Source organism: Trachemys scripta, chromosome 2 (genome assembly GCF_013100865.1).
Source record: "Trachemys scripta elegans isolate TJP31775 chromosome 2, CAS_Tse_1.0, whole genome shotgun sequence".
NCBI classification, from domain to species: domain Eukaryota; kingdom Metazoa; phylum Chordata; order Testudines; family Emydidae; genus Trachemys; species Trachemys scripta.
The window spans coordinates 72279139-72300923 of record NC_048299.1 but is presented as its reverse complement, the minus strand read 5'-3'; the positions used below and the strand labels follow the sequence as shown (position 1 = coordinate 72300923).

The window sequence follows — 21785 nt, the reverse complement described above, 5'->3', positions numbered from 1 at the left end:
GCTGACAGGTATTTTGAAATAAATTACCAAAATAATTTAAACTGGAATGATTATGTAGCATTATTTTGACAAATAAAGTTTGCAGAATTTTAAAATATTGTGTGCAGAATTTTTAGGCACAGAATGCCCCCAGGAGTGACCCTAGATACTGTATCCACACACAAATCCCAATCACAATCCTATTGCTATTTTAGTATTCTTTAGTTTAAAATGTAAGCTCCTCTGGACAGAGACCCTTTTGTATAAGCTTGAGCTGCTATGTACATCTCTAGCACTACATAAATAATTTTTCCAATCAACATCCCCCTCCCCACCACCCCCCAGCAGGCTCCCATTCCCACCCTATGCTACCTGGAGGAATTTATCCATCATTCTCCAAGAAATCCTTCCCACCACAAAATCCTGTCCCACTCGAGTCAACCCATTTCATAAAAAGGTCAGTACAAAAGAACTCAATCAGTTTGGCGCTATCCTCATTTCTGATGCTATCCTTTTTGCTGACAGACTTTCTTCTGATTCCCCCCACATCTTGCAGAAATTCCCATTTTCACAGATTCATAGATTTTAAGGCCAAAAAGGACCACTATGATCAGCTCATTAGACCTCTTGCATAACACAGCTTCTTGAATTTCACCAGTAATTCCTGCACTGAATCAACAACTTGTAGTTCAACTAAAGCATTTCTTTTAAATAGACACACAGTCTTAATTTAAAGACTTCAACTGATGGAAGATCATATCCTTTGGTAAACTTTGCTAGGCTAATGGTTAATTATTCTCACATAAAAATTTGTACCTTATTTCCAGCTTTAATTTTTTCTAGCTTCAACTTCCAGCCATTAGATCCTGTTATATGCTTTTGTTTGCTACATCAATTAACCTTCTAGTATACAGTTACCTTCTCCCAGTGTACAAACTTCCAGATGGTCATCAAATCACGTCTTAAACTAGATACACTTAGCCCCACTTTTACTGCGGCCATCCACCCAAGATCCACCAATTCACTCCGAATGAGATTATCTCTTCTATTGTCAGATCATCTCTACTCATTTTGAGCCCCCACCAACTCCATCACCAAAGGAATCTGTCTGCTCCATTCCAAAATTCCTGGCCTATTCATACAAGGGAAAATTTATTTCCCGGAGAACACAAATCTTTACAAAAGGTTCTGAGCAGAAAAGTAAACATCTGCCCTCTTCTTTGACTTAATTAGGCCAGCAGAAGCAGCTGTAAGTTAATTTAAAAAATACAAAACCCAAACTTATTTCCATTCAACTAGATTGAACAGAAAACAGCTTAGTTTACGTACAAATAAAAGGCTTACCATATAAAAGTAAGATAGACAGCAGCATATTGTCCAAAAGACTGACCCAGTTTTCACAGACTTCACCTTTAAAAAAAAAGAAAAAAAATCAAGTATTCAAGAATTACAAGTTACAATATTAGACAAAGCAATTAAAAATAGCATTACAAAATTCTGTCACCCAAGCCAAAAAAAATGTACCTTTTTATGAAAAGTATGGGTTAAAGCAAAAAGATTCCCATGATCAGTTTGTGTTTTAGGAATTTAACTGCCCACCTTCAGAATTCATGGATGTAGTTGAGAAAGACATCTTCCATAAAATAAAGCAACAGTGCAATTCGGTTCACCTGCATAAGGCCAATCAACCATAATAGTCTATATCCAACTTTTCACTCAAATTGGTACTAGGACATGACACTAGTTCAGTGGTTCTCATCCTATTTACCATTGTGGGCTTGCATAGGCAGCTCTTGGTGTGTTATGTGGGCTGCATCCACAAAATATATATACTACCTAAATGGCCCTGAGGTGTGTGCTGACTGGGCTGCAAGCGGTCTGCGGACTACAGGCTGAGAACCACTGCACTAAATACTTCAACCTCTGAGGCAGAATAGTAGTTGTAGCATCTTTGTGCTACTTGAAGATTGGTGTAAACATAGAGCATATGGCCACTCCACTGGTTGATGACCATCACAACTCTCACCACCGCTGCTCTGTCAGTCCTTGTATCATATTATTAGGGTAAGTGCTGTTCTATTCTGAAAAATAACTTTGAAAACCCACTTAAGGGTAGTGGGAATATCACTGAAGGCATAAGCTGAAGACAATGGGGTTCCACAGGTGTTGAGAGTATGATCCAATTTACAGATGATGTGCTAGATGTTAAGAACCCATTTTGACTGTGAGAGTCCATGACAATTTGTTGGCTGTCAAACAAAATATTTCTTAATACAATATAATATTTTGAATCTATGGTAACAACTACTGATCGATTCCTTTTTAGGGGTTGGTGGGAAGGCTCTGTATCCTTTATAATACATTAAACCCCAGTTGTGGATTACCAGCGCTTTACAAGTCCAGTAGTCTTTATTATTTACTTTGATAAATAACTACATATTTTTCTGTACTTCCAAATTTAAGATTGTCAACATTGTGTAGATTTTCGTTTTGATGAATTATTACACTGCTGGGTGTTGGGTAAAGCTGGACGTTTTGACAGGAGATAAAGAATAGCTGGGGTTTCGGCTCATGGAAGTGCGAAAGATGGTTTTGTGTTTTGGTGCTACACCTCCTCTTTCCCTCTCCCTTGTGAGTAAGAATACAGATTGACTTTAAGCTTGGGGAGAGATGAGTGAACTTTTTGTTCCTTACCCCAGCAATGGTTGGGAGCAAGTACGTCCTCACTGCAGGCTGCCACAATATTGACTACTTCAACAATAACAAAAAGAAGTCAGCCTACTGTTTGTACTAAGATCATCAACAATGACTTATGGCTTGTCTACATGGGGAAATTCCCAACATAGCTAGGGCAGAATAAGTATTCCACTACAGTTATGCAGGTATAAGCCATTGTGTGGACACTATTCCAGAATAAAAATAATTACTTTTCTTCAAAAGAAAAAGTAATTATTCTGACTGGGTTAAGTATAGCAGAATAATTATTCCAGGAAATTTTACCATGTAGATAAGTCCTTATTGTTGACATTTAAATTGTAATTAGACTTCAAAACTAATAGAATCAATTTACATCTCACAGAACTAGTTTTCTGGCTGTCTGCAGACTCAGGCAGACATCACTGTTACCTATTTCTATCTCGTTCACATTTTGGAAGTTGATAAGAACAAGAGATAGGGGTTTTTTTAATAATTAAATTAAATTTTCATTTCTGTAGCAATTCTACAACAATTTATGCAGACACAACAGGATTAGACATAGACCTCAGTTAAATATGACTTACAATACACCAGACACCACCACCATATCCCACTTATTTTCAAGTAACAGCACAGGTTAATTCTATATACATCTGAACAACCATGAAAAATAAAAGTTTACAACTGCAATTTTGTTTTGAGTTATCAGATACTGATCATGCATCTTCCTGGACCTCCCAATTCAGCAACAGTTGGCCAAACAACTTCCTGGATTCCTCCCACAGCATAATGCAGCCCAAGTTTCAAATACTTCACAAATAGAAAGACGTGTAATACACCTCTACTCCGTTATAACGCGACCCGATATAACACGAATTCGGATGTAATGCTCCGGGGGGGGCGGGGGGGGAGGGGGAAGGGGAGAGAGGGCAGGGCTGCGCACTCCGGTGGATCCAAGCAAGTTCGATATAACGCGGTTTCACCTATAACGTGGTATGATTTTTTGGCTCCCGAGGACAGCGTTATATCGAGGTAGAGATGTATATAGTAAGGAACTGTTTAACAAAAGTAGACCATCCAGTATAATAGAAACTTAGGGGAAACACAGGAAAAACAAACTAATGATCTCCAGCCATAAACCTGTACTTGTAATACCAGTAACAATAAGAATTTTGTACTGCCACTCTGCTGGGGTCAATCAAGAGTATGGTATATTCGGAAGCACAAAATGAATTACAGGTACAAGCTGTGTTTCTGTATTCCTTGACACCAACTTGTTATGGAGAGGATTTGTCTAATAATCTCTATTTTACATAAACAGAAATATAACCAATCCAGAGCGGCAGCAGATATCTGCGATATTGTAACAAATTACTTCTTTTAGGACGGATCTGCCAAAAACTGCATCTTAGGAAGCTAAGAAGTCAGACTTTGAGAAGGACAAGCAGCAAGGACCATGTTGAGGTCCTACTTGGTGAGTTGAAGTGCTTGCTACTTTGAAATCTGTTTCATAGCCTCTAGCCTCTTCAGCTATACCATTGCAGCAGCCATTCCTTTAGGAAAGTCATTTGGTCTGGGTTTCAAGACATACATGTTAAGGCATAAAATGATGAACTAGCAGAACTTTATACTGGTAACGGTCATCTCTGATGCAGAAATTAAAGATACTTTGTGTAAGTAAGCTTCATGGAGATATGAAAGTAAGCATTTAAGTTTGAGACCCACAAAGCAATCCTGTGGATTTGTTAATGCAATGACTAAAGCTAGTATTAACAATCTGAATTTGAATTTACAGATACATGTTACATATTCTCAAATCTAAAAAGGGATGGGGCTTTCCCTTCTACTGTTAAGGCACTACTTCTATTGTTCAAAGCTATGATAAGTTAGTAACTTTGGTTCTACTGCTAACAGACAATCAAAAAACGTTAAATGTTTCAAAATTAGCAAAAAAAATTGGGGATAATTTCCTTTAAATTTCTCTCTCTCTCTCTCTCTCTCTCTCTCTTTTGGGGGCAACAGTACTGTTTAGCAATTTTTCATGAGGGGGATGCCTGAACAAGTGATTGGACAGGAAATAGTTCTAGGGCAATAGATTCTGTGATATTCTATATCTTGAAATTGTGTGTTCTCATTTCTATACTATAACAAAATGTACACTATATTGTTGAATTAAACTGCACACTGAGTTGTAATTTAGTTGATGGATATACAACCCTCAAAGTGTCCCTCCAACATACAATAAAACACTACTCTCCTATTTTGTTCTGTTTATTCTGTAGTACATAAAGACTTTCATTTACATAATAGCAATTGTGAATTGTGTGAATCACAATAACCATTGACTATTTTCATGCCCCAAAGCAGAGTGGCTGAATTAACTCAGTAAGGTATCCGCTGAACCACTCTCCAATACTATACAATGCTTTATAAAATATAATGATTCTGTTTAGCTGTGGTTTAATTGCATGTGAGACAAGAACAATATTTGTGCTGTATCAAAAGCACACGGCTATTAATGTGGACCCTGTTTGTCTGGCTCTGCCCCATATTGTCTAATTTTTGTTCAGTTGTATTTGCTATGCAGAACTTCTCAGATTACTTACAATAGTCCAGAAAAACCCAGTATCTTAATTCTGCCCCTGCCTCTTTTTGTCATGTAATGATACAGGAATGTGTTCAAGCCATGCTAGCAAGCAGACAGTTTGAAAAATGCTAACCTAACTGTATTTTCATCACTTCACACATAGCCACAGAATCAAATACAAGAAAACCACTGTTTGAGCTGAAAATGTAAACCCCTTATTGTTAGAGAACATCCCTTGAAAAGTAGCATGACAGGCTGATTTAACAAACTGAGGAGCAACAGTGTGGCAGATGTTCATATGTTACTTTTGGGTGCCTATCCAATCTTTCTCTAAACCTATTCTAGAAGGCAATGAGAATTATAGAAGGAAGAAAAAAATTTTAAGGATCCAAAATTAGATCCTAAGGCAAAGGCCAGGAGTAAGGTCAGGAGAATAGAAAAAAAAAAATAGTGAATCCGAGCAATTACTTACCCACAAATAGTACGTGAACTGCAGTGCAAAAATGGCTATGCCTTCATTGTCAAAGGATCCTGCTACTGATCGAGATATGTAACCTGGAACTATAGCAATAAAACAGGCAGCTAAAAGCCCTGCTCCTTGGTTCCACAGTTCTCTGGTGAGCAGAAAAGTAGAAATAGATGTAAGGCCGCTAAAAACTGGTGCTAGGAATACACATACATCTCTTATGTGGACTGTGACATTTAGCATATTTAAAATCCAATGTATAAGGCCTGCTGTCACCATCAACCCAGGGTAGACCTAGAAGAAAAGAGAAAGAAAATCAAATTATAATATTTCAGGATTGCAGAAAGGGTTGCCTGTAAATCTATTTGCATACAACAAAAGTTACTTATTTCTTGGTTGAAGTCAGTCACATGCAGAGAAAAACGAAATTATTCTAACACTGCTTTCAACATATCTGATACAACAACTTAAGGCAATTTGCCACACTTTAAATTATATTAAATGATTGTTGACAACATGTGCAAGAAACCATTTCTTCCAAATAAATGATGAAGCCACACATACAGATTCAAATTTTATCTACCCTGGAAGTTGTTATAAGGAAGATGATCTTGTAGGTCAGGCACAAGACCAAGGGTACATCTACACTACAGCGGGGAGTCGATTTAAGATACGCAAATTCAGCTACGTGAATAACGTAGCTGAATTCGACGTATTACAGCCGACTTACCCCGTTGTGAGGACGGCGGCAAAATCGACTTCTGCCGCTTTTTGTCGGCGGCGCTTACTACCACCTCCGCTGGTGGAGTTAGAGCGCCGATTCGGGGATCGATTGTCGCGTCCCGACGGGACGCGATAAATCGATCCCCGAGAGGTCGATTTCTATCCGCCGATTCAGGCGGGTAGTATAGACCAGGCCCAAGAGACGTATGTTCTATTTCTAGTAAAGCTAGTCAGAAAATTTCAAGCCATCTGAAAGTGCAAAATTGAAACATTTCCTAGAAACTTTATGTACAGTTTTTAAAAATTTTTGTCATTTTTCAAACAGTTCTAAATTCCTAGTTCTATCATAGGCTTCTTATGCGACTTCTGCCAAATTGTTTAATCTTGCAGTGCTTCCATTTCCCACACCTGTAAAGTGGGAGATATTAGCCTACATTTCAGAATTTTGCAATGATTAAGTCACTGCCTGTAAACAAACAACCCATCCACCCACCCTCAGATGTATACTATTTTATATATTTAAGTGCAAAGTATTTTAAACAGTAGGAAACTTTGACTATGAAATATTTAAAAAAACAATTGAACAGAATTAAGATGACCTCCATGGAAGTGTAGCACAGATTTACATGAGTCTGTTGAATCTAATATCAACTATATCTACTACAGGATTTCAGATAATAATAAAACATTCTAAGTAATAGTTTTACTCTACAATATTAGTTCAATGAAACAATGGTGCCTAAACACTAGACTAGAACATTAACAAACTTCAAATGCCTTAACTGCCCTGCAAAAACAATATAAGTAATACATTTCTGCTAAATTAAACTTTAACATGGGTATTCCCCTAAATGTCTCCAAGACTTAGTTTCAGAGGTGAAACTCTGAAGTTGAACAAAAACACACTAAATATGTTAAGAGACCTTTTGAAATATGCCAGGAATTAAAGATGAAATTATATTTTTAATCCATTTTAACAAGGATTTCAAAAAGTTATATAGAGCTGGTTTATTAAAATGTTTTGTTTAAAAATAAAATCACCATTTAATTTATTGCATAACACTCTGTAAATCCATGTAAATGGTATTTATTCTCTTATTACTGAAGAAAAGGTGCTTCTATGGGTTTTCAACACATTTGTTTGTCATTAGAACTCTTTACACCTTTCTAATCTCAGTCTTCCTTAAATCAATGACATTTCATTGTACCACAATTTGATGTCACTTAATTTTTTCTTCTACTTTTGCATCCACATTAATTTGATCTCATTTATTTTTTATATTCCTTAGAAAATCTTTACATTTCCCCCATTATTTTTAATCTAAAAGAAAAGTATTTGCCTAGTGCAGACCAATATCATTTTCTACAGACTCAAATATCTATTATATTTTTTTTTAAGTGGCTCTAAACCTTGGCCATAAACAGGAAAAAGCCAAGCATTACTCTTGGCTTCAATTGAAAAATGTATAGTCATCCATTACATCAAAGAGGTAGGTCTGTAATGATACATGCTACAAGACAACAGGATTGTGAACAAGTCATAATAGTCTCAATTACTGTTACAGAAAGTTGACATATAAGCATATACTATTCAGGTTTGGCTACTGATTGACAGTAAGTTGTCTGAACTAGAGGTATAAAGCTGACATTGTATTAGTAGTAACTGAAATTCTTATTGTAGCTATTACGGCAATTAAGAGCACATTACATTTAGTTTCTCCTTTAACCCATGTGGTAATTTTACTTGTAGTTATCCTGAATTTTTTAAATTCACCAATAAGTGATCGTTCTCGTACTTACAGTTCCACCTACTATTCTTCCCAGTGGATACCATGCTCTTTCATCAAACCAATTTAAAAATTCATAAAACCCATGGGATGCAAGGTGATGTGTTGATCTATAGTTAAACCTAAAAAAAGAAAAGAAATTTAGATTATTAACTTCAATTATTCCATAGCAACAACAGCTAATCTCACCTCTTTCCATTACCTAAATCAATATCTGGGTCAAGTGTCAAGACCCGTATGTGTAAAAGAAATAAATACAGCATTCAATTTTGGACCTAAATAAAGTTTGGAATCAAGCTGCCCAAAGTTATATTTTTCCCATTTATCCACTATAACATTGCTTGCAAATTTAAAACTGGCGTTTATACACACCATGCAAAATGTGCCTCCCCCCACTTTTAAAAGCTTATGTAAAATGTGTCAGACATTCTCTCATTTTCAACTTTACTCTAATCTCTGCATCATGCAAGTAATCAAATCTTTAAATGTAATGAATCAACAGATTATCCATTATAGCCAGACCATTTAGGATACTGGAAAAATTGGCTTCAGATTATGGCAGAATTTATTTGTCAATCATTCATTCTTAAATTAAGTATATTGGTAGCACTTATTCTACTGCCAACTTTCAACTTATAGGATCAAAATGAAGTAATATGGCAAGATAGACAAAAGCAGTACCAACAGCACTCTGCATATAAACAGTATGCAATGTTACAATCCATTGGCCTGGATGTTATCCCCCATTTTAATATAAAAGAAAATTCTAAAAATAAGTTTCTTGCATATATTTTCTGTAAACCAAAGACCCAATTACCTTAAAAGTATAAGAAAAAGGAGCCCTCCCTTACACAAGTGTGTACCTATTCAGTTTAATATTTCACACCACATATGTCCCAGAGTCAATAGAATGAGACTAGCATGTTACCCACACAGTGCAAGAGCACTCAAGGTCCTGCATACCTGAAAACAATTTTAGCATCTGAAAGACATCTAAACATATGTCATCATCAGTGATTTTTAATCAACACAACAAAGGAGCACAAGAAACTGAAATTCAGTTACAGAGGTCAGCAGAATGCAGGTTCACATTTACTGAGCCAATCATCAGTCAAGAGAGGTTGTAAGCAGATTTTTTTAATATAATATTTTCAACAGACACTCCTACGTGACAAATGAGATAGTGTACTGGATAAGCCCACTGATAAGATACTGTGTACTTTAAGAAGAAACCAATTATGTTTATAAAAGAAAATTCATAAACATCAATCTTTCTGACCTAGAAAGATTCAATCATATCAAGCGATGAGCCATTAATTTCTAATAAGCTTCACACTATTCCCATTTGACTAGATTGCTAAAAATATTAATTCTTCAGTTCTGAATTGTCAACATTAATATGATCTGTAAAACACCATGCCTGTAAAATTAGACTCTTATCTAAGCAAAGCAAAGGTTTACCATTAATATGATTAGTGTCAATAGTAAGCCCAGCATTGCAAAAGACGAAAAGGAAGACATGGTCCCAACCTCAAGAAGCTCACAATCTAAACAGCTGACATAAAATGCACAGGACAACCCAATGGCTGATGGTGTTCTACAGCACGTCTTTTGTTTTTTCTGTTTTTTTCCCCATGAGTTGGTGATAACATATTTTCTGACATAGTTTAGTTTAGAAATCCTTTAATAAAGCCTCAATTGGATGCTAAAAAAAGACAGCTAATATTTATTGTGCCACAATTCCAAGACCGCTTAAGTGGATGAAATAGGAAAAAAACATTAACCTCCACCTTGTGCTGCAAACTACTGTTAAATATGCACAACTGTCTTCAGTGGAAAGTGAACTTTAACATCTGTACTTCCTGCTTTCGGAGCATAATCTTAAATCTTTAATGAACACTGTCAACTGCCAATGAACACTAGTGAAGAAATTCCTTTTTATTTATAACATTAGGATGGAAGAATTTAATTTTCTGCTTCTCCCTAGTATACTTTTGACAGATATAAAATAAACTAACTCCAGCTTTCCAAAATGGACTGTGATTCCTGCCATAAAATAAAAACTTACAAAAACACACATTTCAAGATTTCATAGTTGAAATGAACAGCAATAATATTACATTAATTTTGTACCTTGACAAGATGTACAGTAAGTGTTGGGAGTGCCATGCAGAAAATGATGCAGGACATTATAAATACAGTATGTAGATCAGAAAACCAGAATATGAATACCACAGTTCTTCTAAACTGCAATATTTAGTATTCCTATACTGTAACAATGACTATTCACAGAATTTAAAGAACTGCGGGGAGATACATACACTAATGGGAGTTGTGGGAAAATCAGGCCACTTAAAAAGCTACGTATGGATTTAATAGGTTAACTACAGGCATCTCACTTTCTATTTTTTTAACCCAAGGCATTACTTTTCTCCAAGAACCTCACAAATGAAAACCATCCAAGATTTGTGCATTCAAAAACTTTCTGGTTAAAGCTGTTAAGTTATGCTATACATCATGAACCAAAGATGGCATTGTCAAATAGTCTAATTTTATTTCAAACAAAAAATGGTTAGTTACCTTACAGTAACTGTGGTTCTTTGAAATATTTTGCCCACACAGGAAATCAGATTCTTTTGGTTGGTAATGACTGTTGAGGCTGAGCACATGTGCTCAATGTACTTGAGTCCCTCTGATGACAGTATAGAGGGAAGAATGTCCGCAACAGCCACTCAGTTTCTTCACCAATACAGAAGCCCCCAGGCCAGTGGTTCTCAACCCATGGGCTGCTTGTAGCCCAATCAAGCACAAAGCTGAAGTCCATGTGACATCCTCTGGGCCACTACATATATACATGTAGTATATACATTGTGTGGATGCAGCCCACATAACACAGAAAGCTGCATATACAGCCCACAATGGTAAACATGTTGAGAATCACTGCCCTAGGCCAAAAGGCTCCATACGAGAGAGAGAGAGAGAGAGAGAGTGTGTGTGTGTGTGTGTGTGTGGTGGTCCATCATGGGATCATGTCTTCTCAATGAACTAAGACAGTTCTTTAGTCGTTATGTCAGTACATCATGTGCTGTACATCATGTAGTGGTGCTGCTTGTACGGATTTTTTCTTCAAGTATTTGTCTATATAGGTCCCATTCTAGGAGACAGGCAAAAAGCTGTCTCTCTGGTGAGTGCCAGGAAATGGTGAATGGTGAATCAGTTCTAGAGGCTGACACTTGAGAATGATGAGCTGAAAAAGTATGTATGGAGGTCCAAGTAGCAGCCTTACAGATTTCAAGTAGAAGAGATGACTTTTAAAATGGCTGAAAAGACTGCCTGAATTCTAATAAAATGTGCTTTGATATGAGATGGTGGGGTCAACTTATTCAGTTCATAACAAAATTCTAATGCAGTCTGATACCCCTTTTGAGAGTCTGATGAAAAAACCCACCCTCTGGATTTATTACAAAAGGTACAAAAGGTGTGATCTGTGGAACAGTTTTGTCCTACTGAGGAATACAGATAGCTCTTAATATGTCTGTATGTGGAGTTTAGTCTCTGACAGGGACTAGTAAGGTCTTGGAAAGAACTGAATGAATCAAATGATTTAAATAGAAGTCTAAGCCCACTTTAGGCAGAAGTTTAGGATGAGAATGAAGAGTAACACTATCCTTCTGGGAGGTGGCATAGGCAGTCCTACCATGAATGCTTGACTTTCACTCACTCTGAACAGAAGTAATAGCCACCAATAATGCAGTCTTAATAGAAAATGGTACACAGAACAGCAGCACATCCAAACTGAGATGTAGACACTGGATTAGGGTGTCAAATCAGACCTTCATCCTGTGACATGATGTCCAGAATGACAAGCAGCTTGAATTGTGGTTGAAAGAGATAGGTGTATCATCTCTAAGTACCAAAACTGCAGTGTCTACAATAGGGCTATTAACATAACTTGAAGCCCTGTCATGTCATAATTTCCTAAGGACTCTGGGGACACTGAATCAGAAATGAATCCAAGATGGAGCCTGGACTCCTTCTGTGGAGCAAAACGTGAGATTTGTTGCTTAGACTGGTCATGAATATGTCTATAGTGTGAGAGCCCCACTTCTGAAAAATTCTCTGAAAGACAAAATCCTTGGAGGATGATTCATGAAGAGATTAGCATTTTCTGCTGATCTGATCTGCTAAACTGCTTTGGACCTCAGGTAAGTGCAGAGCTCCTTCAGTCATGTTTTAACACAATCAAGTTTTGTAGCAAAGACTTGATCTAGACTTGGTCTAGATACTTAGTCAGATCTCAGTACAGTGGACTGGACTAGATGACCTATCAAGGTTCCTTCTAGTCCTACATTTCTATGATTTTCTCCTTGAAACTGCAGAGGGTCTGACCTTGGGGAAGTAGAGCTATACAGTTTTTTTTACACTTGCCAGTAAGCTTCAATTTGTGGGTGAACATGTACATTTTTTAAGCCTATGTAAAGGTATTAGGGGTACTTTACAGCCACATAGTCCTTGCTCTTGACATATTCAGTCTCCAATTTCAGACTCTTGAGGGGGATTGGAAAGGTAATCTGAACCACAATTAGCCAGTCTCCTGTATATTCCATTTTACTACATTATTTCTTTCAGAAATAAACTAGTACCCTTGAGTAGTTTAAGGTAACCCTAATAACTTTAGCTCCCACAAGTGGTAAATTGGACAGGTTTGTTAGAACCCTTCCAAAATGCTGTCCTTGGCCAGCCAAATACAAACTCCAACTTCTGTGTGAACATGCAGATGTACAGGTTTAAGCTGGAATGACTAAATGAAACTGTCATAACTTTCATCCCTCCCTCTCCCCTAATGTTTGTTTCTCTTACTTGTAGTATCACATCTAAAATTAGATTTTAAGCTCTTCAAGGCATGATCCCTGCCTTTCTAATAGCATTGTAAAGTACATAGCACATTTTTGGTCACTATAAAAGTGAACAAATAATAACGAAAATAAATAAAACTGTAGTATAGATAGAACCTAACAATGTTCACATAACTGGATTTTACAGTGATGATGTTAGGTCCTATCTACACAACTGTTAAGATACTGTAATAGGGCTACGGGACTACCATGTTGTAACTATGTACCCTGATGCAATTTTAGATGTAATATAGATGGGCTATAAATTTAAGGTTACTAGTTTTAAACATATTTTAAATTAAATATCAAAAAGTGCAGCAAAATATTAAAGTGAAGAAGCAGAGTGGCTGTACAAGCAATCATAGTAATTGGATTTTTGTAGTGACATGAATTTTGATTGGTTTATAAGATGAGAATTTGTAAATTTAGCTACCTGATTAACATTTCCATTAATATATTGGAAAATATCAATACTCATTTTCTCTTGGCTAGCTTTCCAATTTTAGGTTTGATTTTATTCAACTCTGAAAGCTGCTCTTCCATGACATGGGGTGACACTGTAAGATGACTGGTTAACATCACTCACTGTAATCATCTGTTATATCAATGAGCTCTAGAATACTGCAGCACTTCTGTACCAAATTAAGTACTGCTGTATTTATAAGCAGACATCTTTGGCTTTGACAATAAGTACTAAGATTTGTACTTCCTTGACAAAAGCACTGTTTAAAATGAATACTTAAAAAGATATTTTGCTTACTCTTAGTAAAACATATATAAAAAAAAACAAACAGTTTGAGGTCAGTAGTGCAACAACTTTATTTAGAGATTAACAACACTAGAGGTAGACAGAACTGAAAGTTATAGAATGTATTTGACCTGTCCATTACAACTGATTACAAACAAGGCTTGAAAAAGTTACAATACTTTTTCTAGCCAGGCAACTAAACATAGCATAAACATAGATAAAAAAAATATAAGGTGAAGGAAAGGGAGGCACATTAGCAATAACCAAATAAGAAGTCTAGTTCCCGTCATTAATAGCATGAAATGGATAAGATTCCAGACAATGTCATTAAGGTTCAGAGATGTGAATAGCAGCAGTGAAACCAATCAGAATCTTGTTAATTCCACTCTGCCCCTAAAACCTTTAGCACAGCAGGGGCACTGGGGCTTTATGCCTGCAGAGTCAAGAAAATTACCTATCATTTAAACAGCTCATAATTACAATCCTTGCAATTGTAAGAGCTAGATTTTTTTTAAAAAGCAAATTAGGATTTTGCAGAATGGATTGTGTAAGGTGTTTCTTCAGGGCAAGCATGATATTAAGCCCTTGTCATAAAAATGCTCAGTTCCAAATTACTCCAAATGTGACTGGTATTATCTACTTGTATACAAATTGTTCAATGAAACATTAATGATGAAATTTAATTATGAAGATCCAGATATTATAGATTCTACGAAATGCAAACATAGCTACAATGTACATATGTAACATTCCATCTGAGTTAAAAGCTGTTAAATGTATGCTTGTATACATATCTTTAATGTGGTACAGATGTATCATCACTGAAAACTTACACTCTGAATTTGAATTTTGTATATTTAAAATAGCAACCCTATTACTACATCAGCATTTTGCATACTGAATTCTTTCCTTTTTACAAATGATTACAAACATGGCTTGAAAAAATTACAGTACTTTTTCTAGCTAGGGCACTAAACATAATATAGAAGTACAGAAGCTACAAAATACAGGGGGAAGAAAAGGGCAACATACCAATCTCCTGGATCGATTATCAAAGGGATAATAGTTTAAAGAGCATGCAGAACTAACTTCTTGATGTATTCATTTAGGTTCTGAAGGTCCAGAATTGGCCTGAGACCTCCGATTGTTTGGGGTATTAGGAAGCACTGGGAGTAGAACCTGCTGCCCCAATACTGAGGGGGCACTTCTATGGCTCCCAAAGAACACAGAATCTGCACTTATTACAGAACTGATTCGTGAGATGGGTCCCTGGGAAGAGGGTGGGGACAGGGAGGGAAGACCGGAACTGGAGGATATATACCAATTCCACTATTCCATCATCTTTAGCACCCACTTGCGGGAGGTAACGGACTGCCTCGTACTTAGGGAATGTGACAACTTCCTTCCACAAGGAGGGGTAGAGAGATAGAAAGTCTAAGATCTGCTATAGTCCGTATGCCATTTTCAACAGGAATCAGATGGGCTGTTTAGAGGTGTGAGAATGTGTGGATGAGGAGGTAGCAGAGGTGGGAGGGGGAGGTCTCCTCCTCTGCTGCTTGTGCTTCCGCTGGTATTGATCCAGCTGTGTAGGAAAAACAGATACCTGTCTCTAATGTGACCCTCGCTCAAGCATTTCAGGCAAGAATTTGCACCACTCAAAGTAAAGTCTGAAGTCTAAGGACCTAGACGTGGGTTCCACCAGCACCAGGTGCACCAAGTACCACTAACAAAAACACACTGACTGCACATTCACAGCAGAAAAAATTACAGCACACTGTGATCACCAATGGTAAGATGGAACTGAAGGGGAGTGAACATCTCCACCCTTTATACCCTTGATTTGGAGTAACAGGGAGCTGGCGTGGTTACCCTCTGGGTCCTGCTAGGGAAAACCTTCTGAGATCAATGCACAGGATGCACACACCCCCATGGACATCTGCAATCACTTGAAGAACAATGGAAGCACACTTGAAATAGAGTGTTTTAATTTTCCTCAGTTCATCCAAGAGCAACTTTCACAGTGGGAGCTGCAGCTATGGTGACAGGAGCAGCACAACCAGGGCCAGAAGCAATGACAGAGTAAAGCCAGGAGATGGCCTCTGTATAAACCCAGTTTTCAGGGAGCTAGGCTGGTGGGTCTGAAACTGCCACCCAGTGACTCATTCTGAAACAACCAAGAGGCTCAGGTCTCCGCCTGCCGGGAACACCAGTGGGTTCTGTAACATTATTAATGAAGCTAACATTCTGTTTTCCTTGGTTTAGCTGAGCCCTCTTCAGATTCCTTTCCTCCCTGCCCCACATTATATCTGGGCACCTTGTTCTCCCCACACTGTTAGTGTTTGCTGAGGTTTATGATACAAAAGATTCCATATGACTATCAGTGACTAACTTGTATTTCTATTTATGCTTCATTTTCACAAGAACTTGAGACACCTAAATGTAGAAGTGTAGCAGAGCAACTGATACTGTACTGAGATGGAAGGAGTAGAAATAAATATTTGATCAAAAATAAAGAGAAAAAGAAGGTAATTCATATTCAACTAGGCATCACATTTCCATACAATCTCCAGCTATCTGGATCTTCAGCCTTAACAGGTTTAAGAATGTGATTGCCTAGTTACTTAGGGTACGTCTATACTACCTGCTGTATCGGTGGGTAGTGTTCGATGTATCGGGGATCAATTTATTGCATCTCGTCTAGACGCGGTAAATCGATCCCCGAATCGACGCCTGTATTCCACCTCGGCAGGAGGAGTCAGCGGAACTGACAGGGGAGCCGCGGCGGTCGACTCGCCGCCGTGAGGACGGCCAGGTTAGTTGAACTAAGATACTTCGACTTCACCTACGCAAATAGGTAGCTGAAGTTGCGTATCTTAGTTCGAACCCCCCCGCTAGTGTAGCCCAGGCCTAAGTCATACTTCTTGCAGGAATCTTATTCTCCAGAGTATGCAGTCCAGGCTTTCACCTTTTTCCTAGATGAAGTACACAAACACTATGGTTTATCTATAAAGCTTATGATTTAGGTCTTGTATACGTTATACTCTCTTTCTCATGTTTTAATTCTGCAGTTGAGATCACCTGGGAAACAATCTTAAATTCTCTAGCTTAAATTCTCCTATGGTTGGTGTAGGAGGGCAGCACATTATCAAAAATCCTTAACTCTGCAATGATCCATACTGCTAGGCATTTTTTTCTTTACTGGGTTGGGTGATCAGATTTGAAATTGATTAGAGGGTAGGTGAGAGGGGCTTGCGTTGGGAACTAAGTCTCTTGTGTTACCACTGAGTCAATTTGTACTTTGTATTGTACGTGTGTATGAGCATTAGATAAGAACATTTTAAAAAAAATAAAGATCGCTACATATCTGCCTGTTGAGAGTCAAGACAGCTTAGACTAAATTCCCTAAAAACAAAAAAGCACAAAATGGATAGGATTACCCATTTACAATCATACAAGCATCTTCCAACACACGTACAAATCACTTTCAGAACTAATTTCTGTATAATTTCTGGTTATAAGAAGAGGATATACATCTATATATCCACATTTTTACAAATTTAAAAATATATTTATGACTTTATAAACCATTAAAATTCAAACTAGCTTTTACCATTCAATCCACTGAAAACCTGACTTTACATTATGAATTTAAAAAATGAACAGTAAAGCACAAATGAGAGGACACGTAACCTAACACTTCACTCTTTACATATGGGACTATAACTTTCAAAAACTGAAACCTAATAAAAATAAACCTCTGAAATAAATGAATTTTTGTCTTTTTTGTTTTTGTTTTTTTGTTTTGTTTTTAAGTGTAAGGAGAAAAGAAGCAAAGAATAAAAGATTAAAGGGAAAGTTTCTGTCACATTTCTAACTATTTCTTATCTTGATTCTGATTTTCTTTTTAATTACTAATGCTATTGGAAATCTGATAAAGGATTTTTTTTGTAAGCCTTTGGATTTTCATCTAAAAAATTATTACTTTGAGGAAAAGTATCAGTCTTTCTTGAGCTATAAACATTATGTCACTGCAGTCTTTCCAAGAGAGGAGTTCTGACAGTTATTAGTCATTGATTCAAAGATTAGTGTTGCCTCTAACATATAAAGTCATTCTGATTCCGGGCCTGAAGGCCAACAATCTGCTAGAAATTTCTTATTGCCAGCTGTTACTCAGAAGAGTCCTCACAGACCTACAATTTTTTTAAAAGATGGTGACACCTATTTAAAATATTTTTAATATAACCTTTTTAATAAACACATTGGGAACACTTAAGTAGCACCATCAAAATGACCAAGTGCACCACTTTCAACTAAAATAAATTTTGCAGTTGTAGAAAAGGATGGATGGCATAGTCAACTGACAGTAACATTTGACATAGGAAATTTATTACTTGTGAAAAAGTTTGTTGAATTCCCTCAACTCCAACACTGCTGGAATAATCAGCACAGTAACAGGAAGAAAGAAGGCAAAGAACAGAACATATAAAACCTGACTCCACCTACTACAGGGTTTCTGCTTTTGAATTATCTTTAAGAAGAAAGAGGGCAGAAAGGGAGAGCAGCAGAATGGAAGAAGAAACTCCGATCAGCTCTTCACGTTGTTAGTAAATTTACCTTGTTAATCATCCCCCCCTCTTCTTCAGTCTGGTAGGACATATCAGAATAGCTAGCAGAGATGGTAAACTTATTTACTTGGTCCTAAGTCATGTTAGCTGCCCAGCACTGGAGGAGGCCAATGTTTAAATTTGTGGGACAAGAGTGAGTAAGGGAAATGCACAGATTCGATAAAAAAATCCCTCTTTCAAAATAACTAACATTTTCTATTGTTCTCAATGGGACTGAGGCCACAGGCTGAAAAAAGAGGCTCTCTGTCTCTTACTCCTGGGGGAATTCTGCGCCAAAACACTAAAAATTCTGCGCACAATATTTTAAAATTCTGCTTATTTTATTTGTCAAAGGAACATAATATAATCACACTGATTTCAATTATTTTGGTAATTTATTTCAAAATACCTGTCAGCAAGTATGCCTGTAACAATATAGAGAAATAGAAAGATTCAGGCTTTGGGGTTTTTTGGGGGGATAAATAGATTCCTTACTAGGCATACTAATATAGAACTGAGTAATAATTCATCTAAACTACAATACAGAAACATATTTCCCGCATCCCTCAGAAGTGGTGCAAAGGCTTGGGGGAGCCAGGGGTAATGGAGGAGCTGAAGGAGAGGGAAGGAGCCTGAGAGTGATTCTGAAGTGTTGTTGGGTGTGGGTGAAAAGTATGGAACAGTTTCTGGGAGGGGGAGGGAGGATGGTTAGGCAGTTGGGAAGCCTCCCCCATACAGACCCTAAACCTCTTCCATTCAGCCAGGCACATAAGCCCCTGTCCCTGTGTCTCCCTGCAGCCCCTCCTACTGTCCATCCCCATGTGCCCCTGGAGCCCCCCTCCCACTCAGCCCTTGGCTCAATCCTGTTACCCACTAGCTCCTGAGCCCATGCTCCAGTCTGTCCCACCCACTAGCCCTTTGAACCCCCGTCTGTGACTCCCACCCCAGCAGCCCCACTTGGCCCATTCTGCCTCCTAACCTGACTCTACAAGAGGCTGCTGTGATGAAAGCAGCTGGCTGCCAGCTGTTAATGCCAGTCAGCAAGCTGTTCTGGTGCCACAGCGGCCTCTTGTGGGAGAAAGGCAGAACTGCAGCACTTCTTCCGCAAAATGTGTTTTCTGTGGAGCAGAATTCCCTCAGGAGTGCTCTATGCACACATTTCATGTTTCCTGAAGTCCTTCTCTGACTGGTTCTCCCCAGGCTGGGTCCGTATTCCCAGACTGTCTTTCTTTCAGTTGTCTGCCTGAGGAAGGGTGACTGGCCTTTTCCCAGGCCTGCCACAGGAATCTCCTTCCCTTCTGACCTCTCCCTTTTGGAGAAGTTACAGAAGAAAACCCTCTCTCCTACAGCTGAGGGGTAGCTGATCCATCAAAGATAAGGCTGAACCCAACTCCCCTTAAAGGGCTAGCCAGCCTGTGACAGACATATAAAGAAGAATATTCATTAAGAAGCGGTGCTGTCTATGAAAGTACTCTTGGGGGAATTCTGCATCACTGCATGAGAACAGAATTAATGTCCCACACAGATTTCTTTGCTTCCTCACAGAAAAATGACTTCTGATAGAGAAGCAAAGGGAAGCCATAATAGCGGTCATGTACCCCTTCCTGGCAGCGCAGCCAGGTTGGTTCAGGCGCCCGAACAGCCAGCTGAAATGTAACTCACCGTGGGGTGTGTGTGTGTTCAGTCATGCATGTGAGAGAGAGACACTGTCCCTCTTGCTCGTTATTGCAGCACACTCAGCGTGGAGAGGCAGTGCTTTGGGGTGTTTCTGAGGAGGTAGGAGTGGACCAGGCTCTATCCCCTCAGAGCCGAATGTATACTCCTGGGGCAATTCTGCACCACTGCACAATGCAGAATTTTGCAGAAATTAACATGCATGCAGAATTTCCTTTCCCCCATAGTAACAGGCTGCAGTGCTGCTAGCTGCCACTGGACCTGACAGAGCCCAGCTTGCACATAGAAGACACTGCTGGGTGGAGGGAGAGGGAGCTAGAGGGTTCCTGGCAGCTGCAGTTCCCAGCATGCCCTGAGGGAAGGAGAGGGCGGTGCGCAGGAAACTCCATGCAAGCCTGGTACCGAGCATCAGGCTGTTTCTCCCTCTGGATCCCTGGGCTCGGAGGGACGGGGGGAGGGGGAGAGACAGCAGGTGTCAGGAGGGGCTACAGCTGGGCTCTGGGGAGGAAGGGGTGCAGGTATCTGGGCAATGGGGGGGGAGAGAGGAAATGCGGGTATCTGGGCAAGGGGGTCCATGGCTGGGGCCCGGGGGGGGGAGGGGGTTGGGTGGATTGGCTAGGGGCCCATGGCTGGGCTCAGGAGAGGGGGGAAGTGTCTGGCTCCCCAGCTGGCCTGGGGGGGCGGGGGGTGTGAAGGGGGCAGAGACACAGGAACCAGGTTGTCATAGGAGTTTCTTTAACTCTCTACTCCTGGGGGAATTTGTGTGTGTCTCTGTATTATTTCAGAATACCTATCAGCAAGTATGTCTGTAACAAATTACCAAAATAATTGAAACTGGCATTATTATGTAGTTTTATTTTGACAAATAACATTTGCAGAATTTTAAAATCTGTGCAGAATTTTTAATTTTTTTTTTTGGTGCAGAATGCCCCTAGGAGTAATAAAAGGCAGTAGGGTCATAATACGTGAAGACATGCATTTTGAAATGCTAACCCATACCCAGTCAGTCCATATTGGTGCTGAAGTGTGTCTACATGAGGCCTGAGGGCATCCTGCATTGGCCAAAAGTGAGCAGTGAGGGCATAAACTTTGCAAGTACAATATTTGCAATGAGTTTCTAGCCAATCAACAAAAGGAACCAACTTATGATGCATGAAATATCTGATCAACCAGGAAGCAAGCTAGGTATGGACTTTTATATTTGATTTTCTATTCTAAATGGGATGGTCAATTTCTTACTCCAATTAGTGGGAAACATTTCTTGCACAAAACAGCTGCCTGTGTCACTGAATGCTGTAAACCTCGGTTTGCCCAACATGGAATTCCAGAGATTATTACAGAAAATGGACCTCCGTTTGCATTTCAGAAAGAAACAGTTACTTACCTTTTGCAATATGAATCTGAAATCCACCTGTAGAATAAAGTTTTCTCTCAAATAAGTCTAGCTTCTGGTCTCCTTTATTTTGAGGGGTTGAGGCCTGATGTCCATCTTTCTTTTTCACTGGTTGGGGGGGGGGGCAGGGAGAAAGATATTTAGGGCCATAGCCATCCTTCTCAACCACTTAAAATCTTAAGTCTTAAAATCATCTGAAGGTGGAGAAATAGGTTCTGCTACAATTGTCTCA

The 21785-nt window shown here is 38.7% G+C and overlaps 1 protein-coding gene across 1 annotated transcript in view; it reads right to left on the bottom strand.

The window, feature by feature from the left end:
* STT3B (STT3 oligosaccharyltransferase complex catalytic subunit B) overlaps positions 1–21785 on the bottom strand; it is an 81193-nt gene that overhangs the window by 44476 nt on the left and 14932 nt on the right. Inside the window, exons 2-4 of the mRNA XM_034760841.1 lie at positions 8253–8361; positions 5736–6023; positions 1324–1389 (exon numbers count right to left, since the gene is read on the bottom strand). Of these exons, the coding sequence (XP_034616732.1) occupies positions 1324–1389; positions 5736–6023; positions 8253–8361 (463 nt within the window). The remainder of the gene's footprint in view (positions 1–1323; positions 1390–5735; positions 6024–8252; positions 8362–21785) is intronic.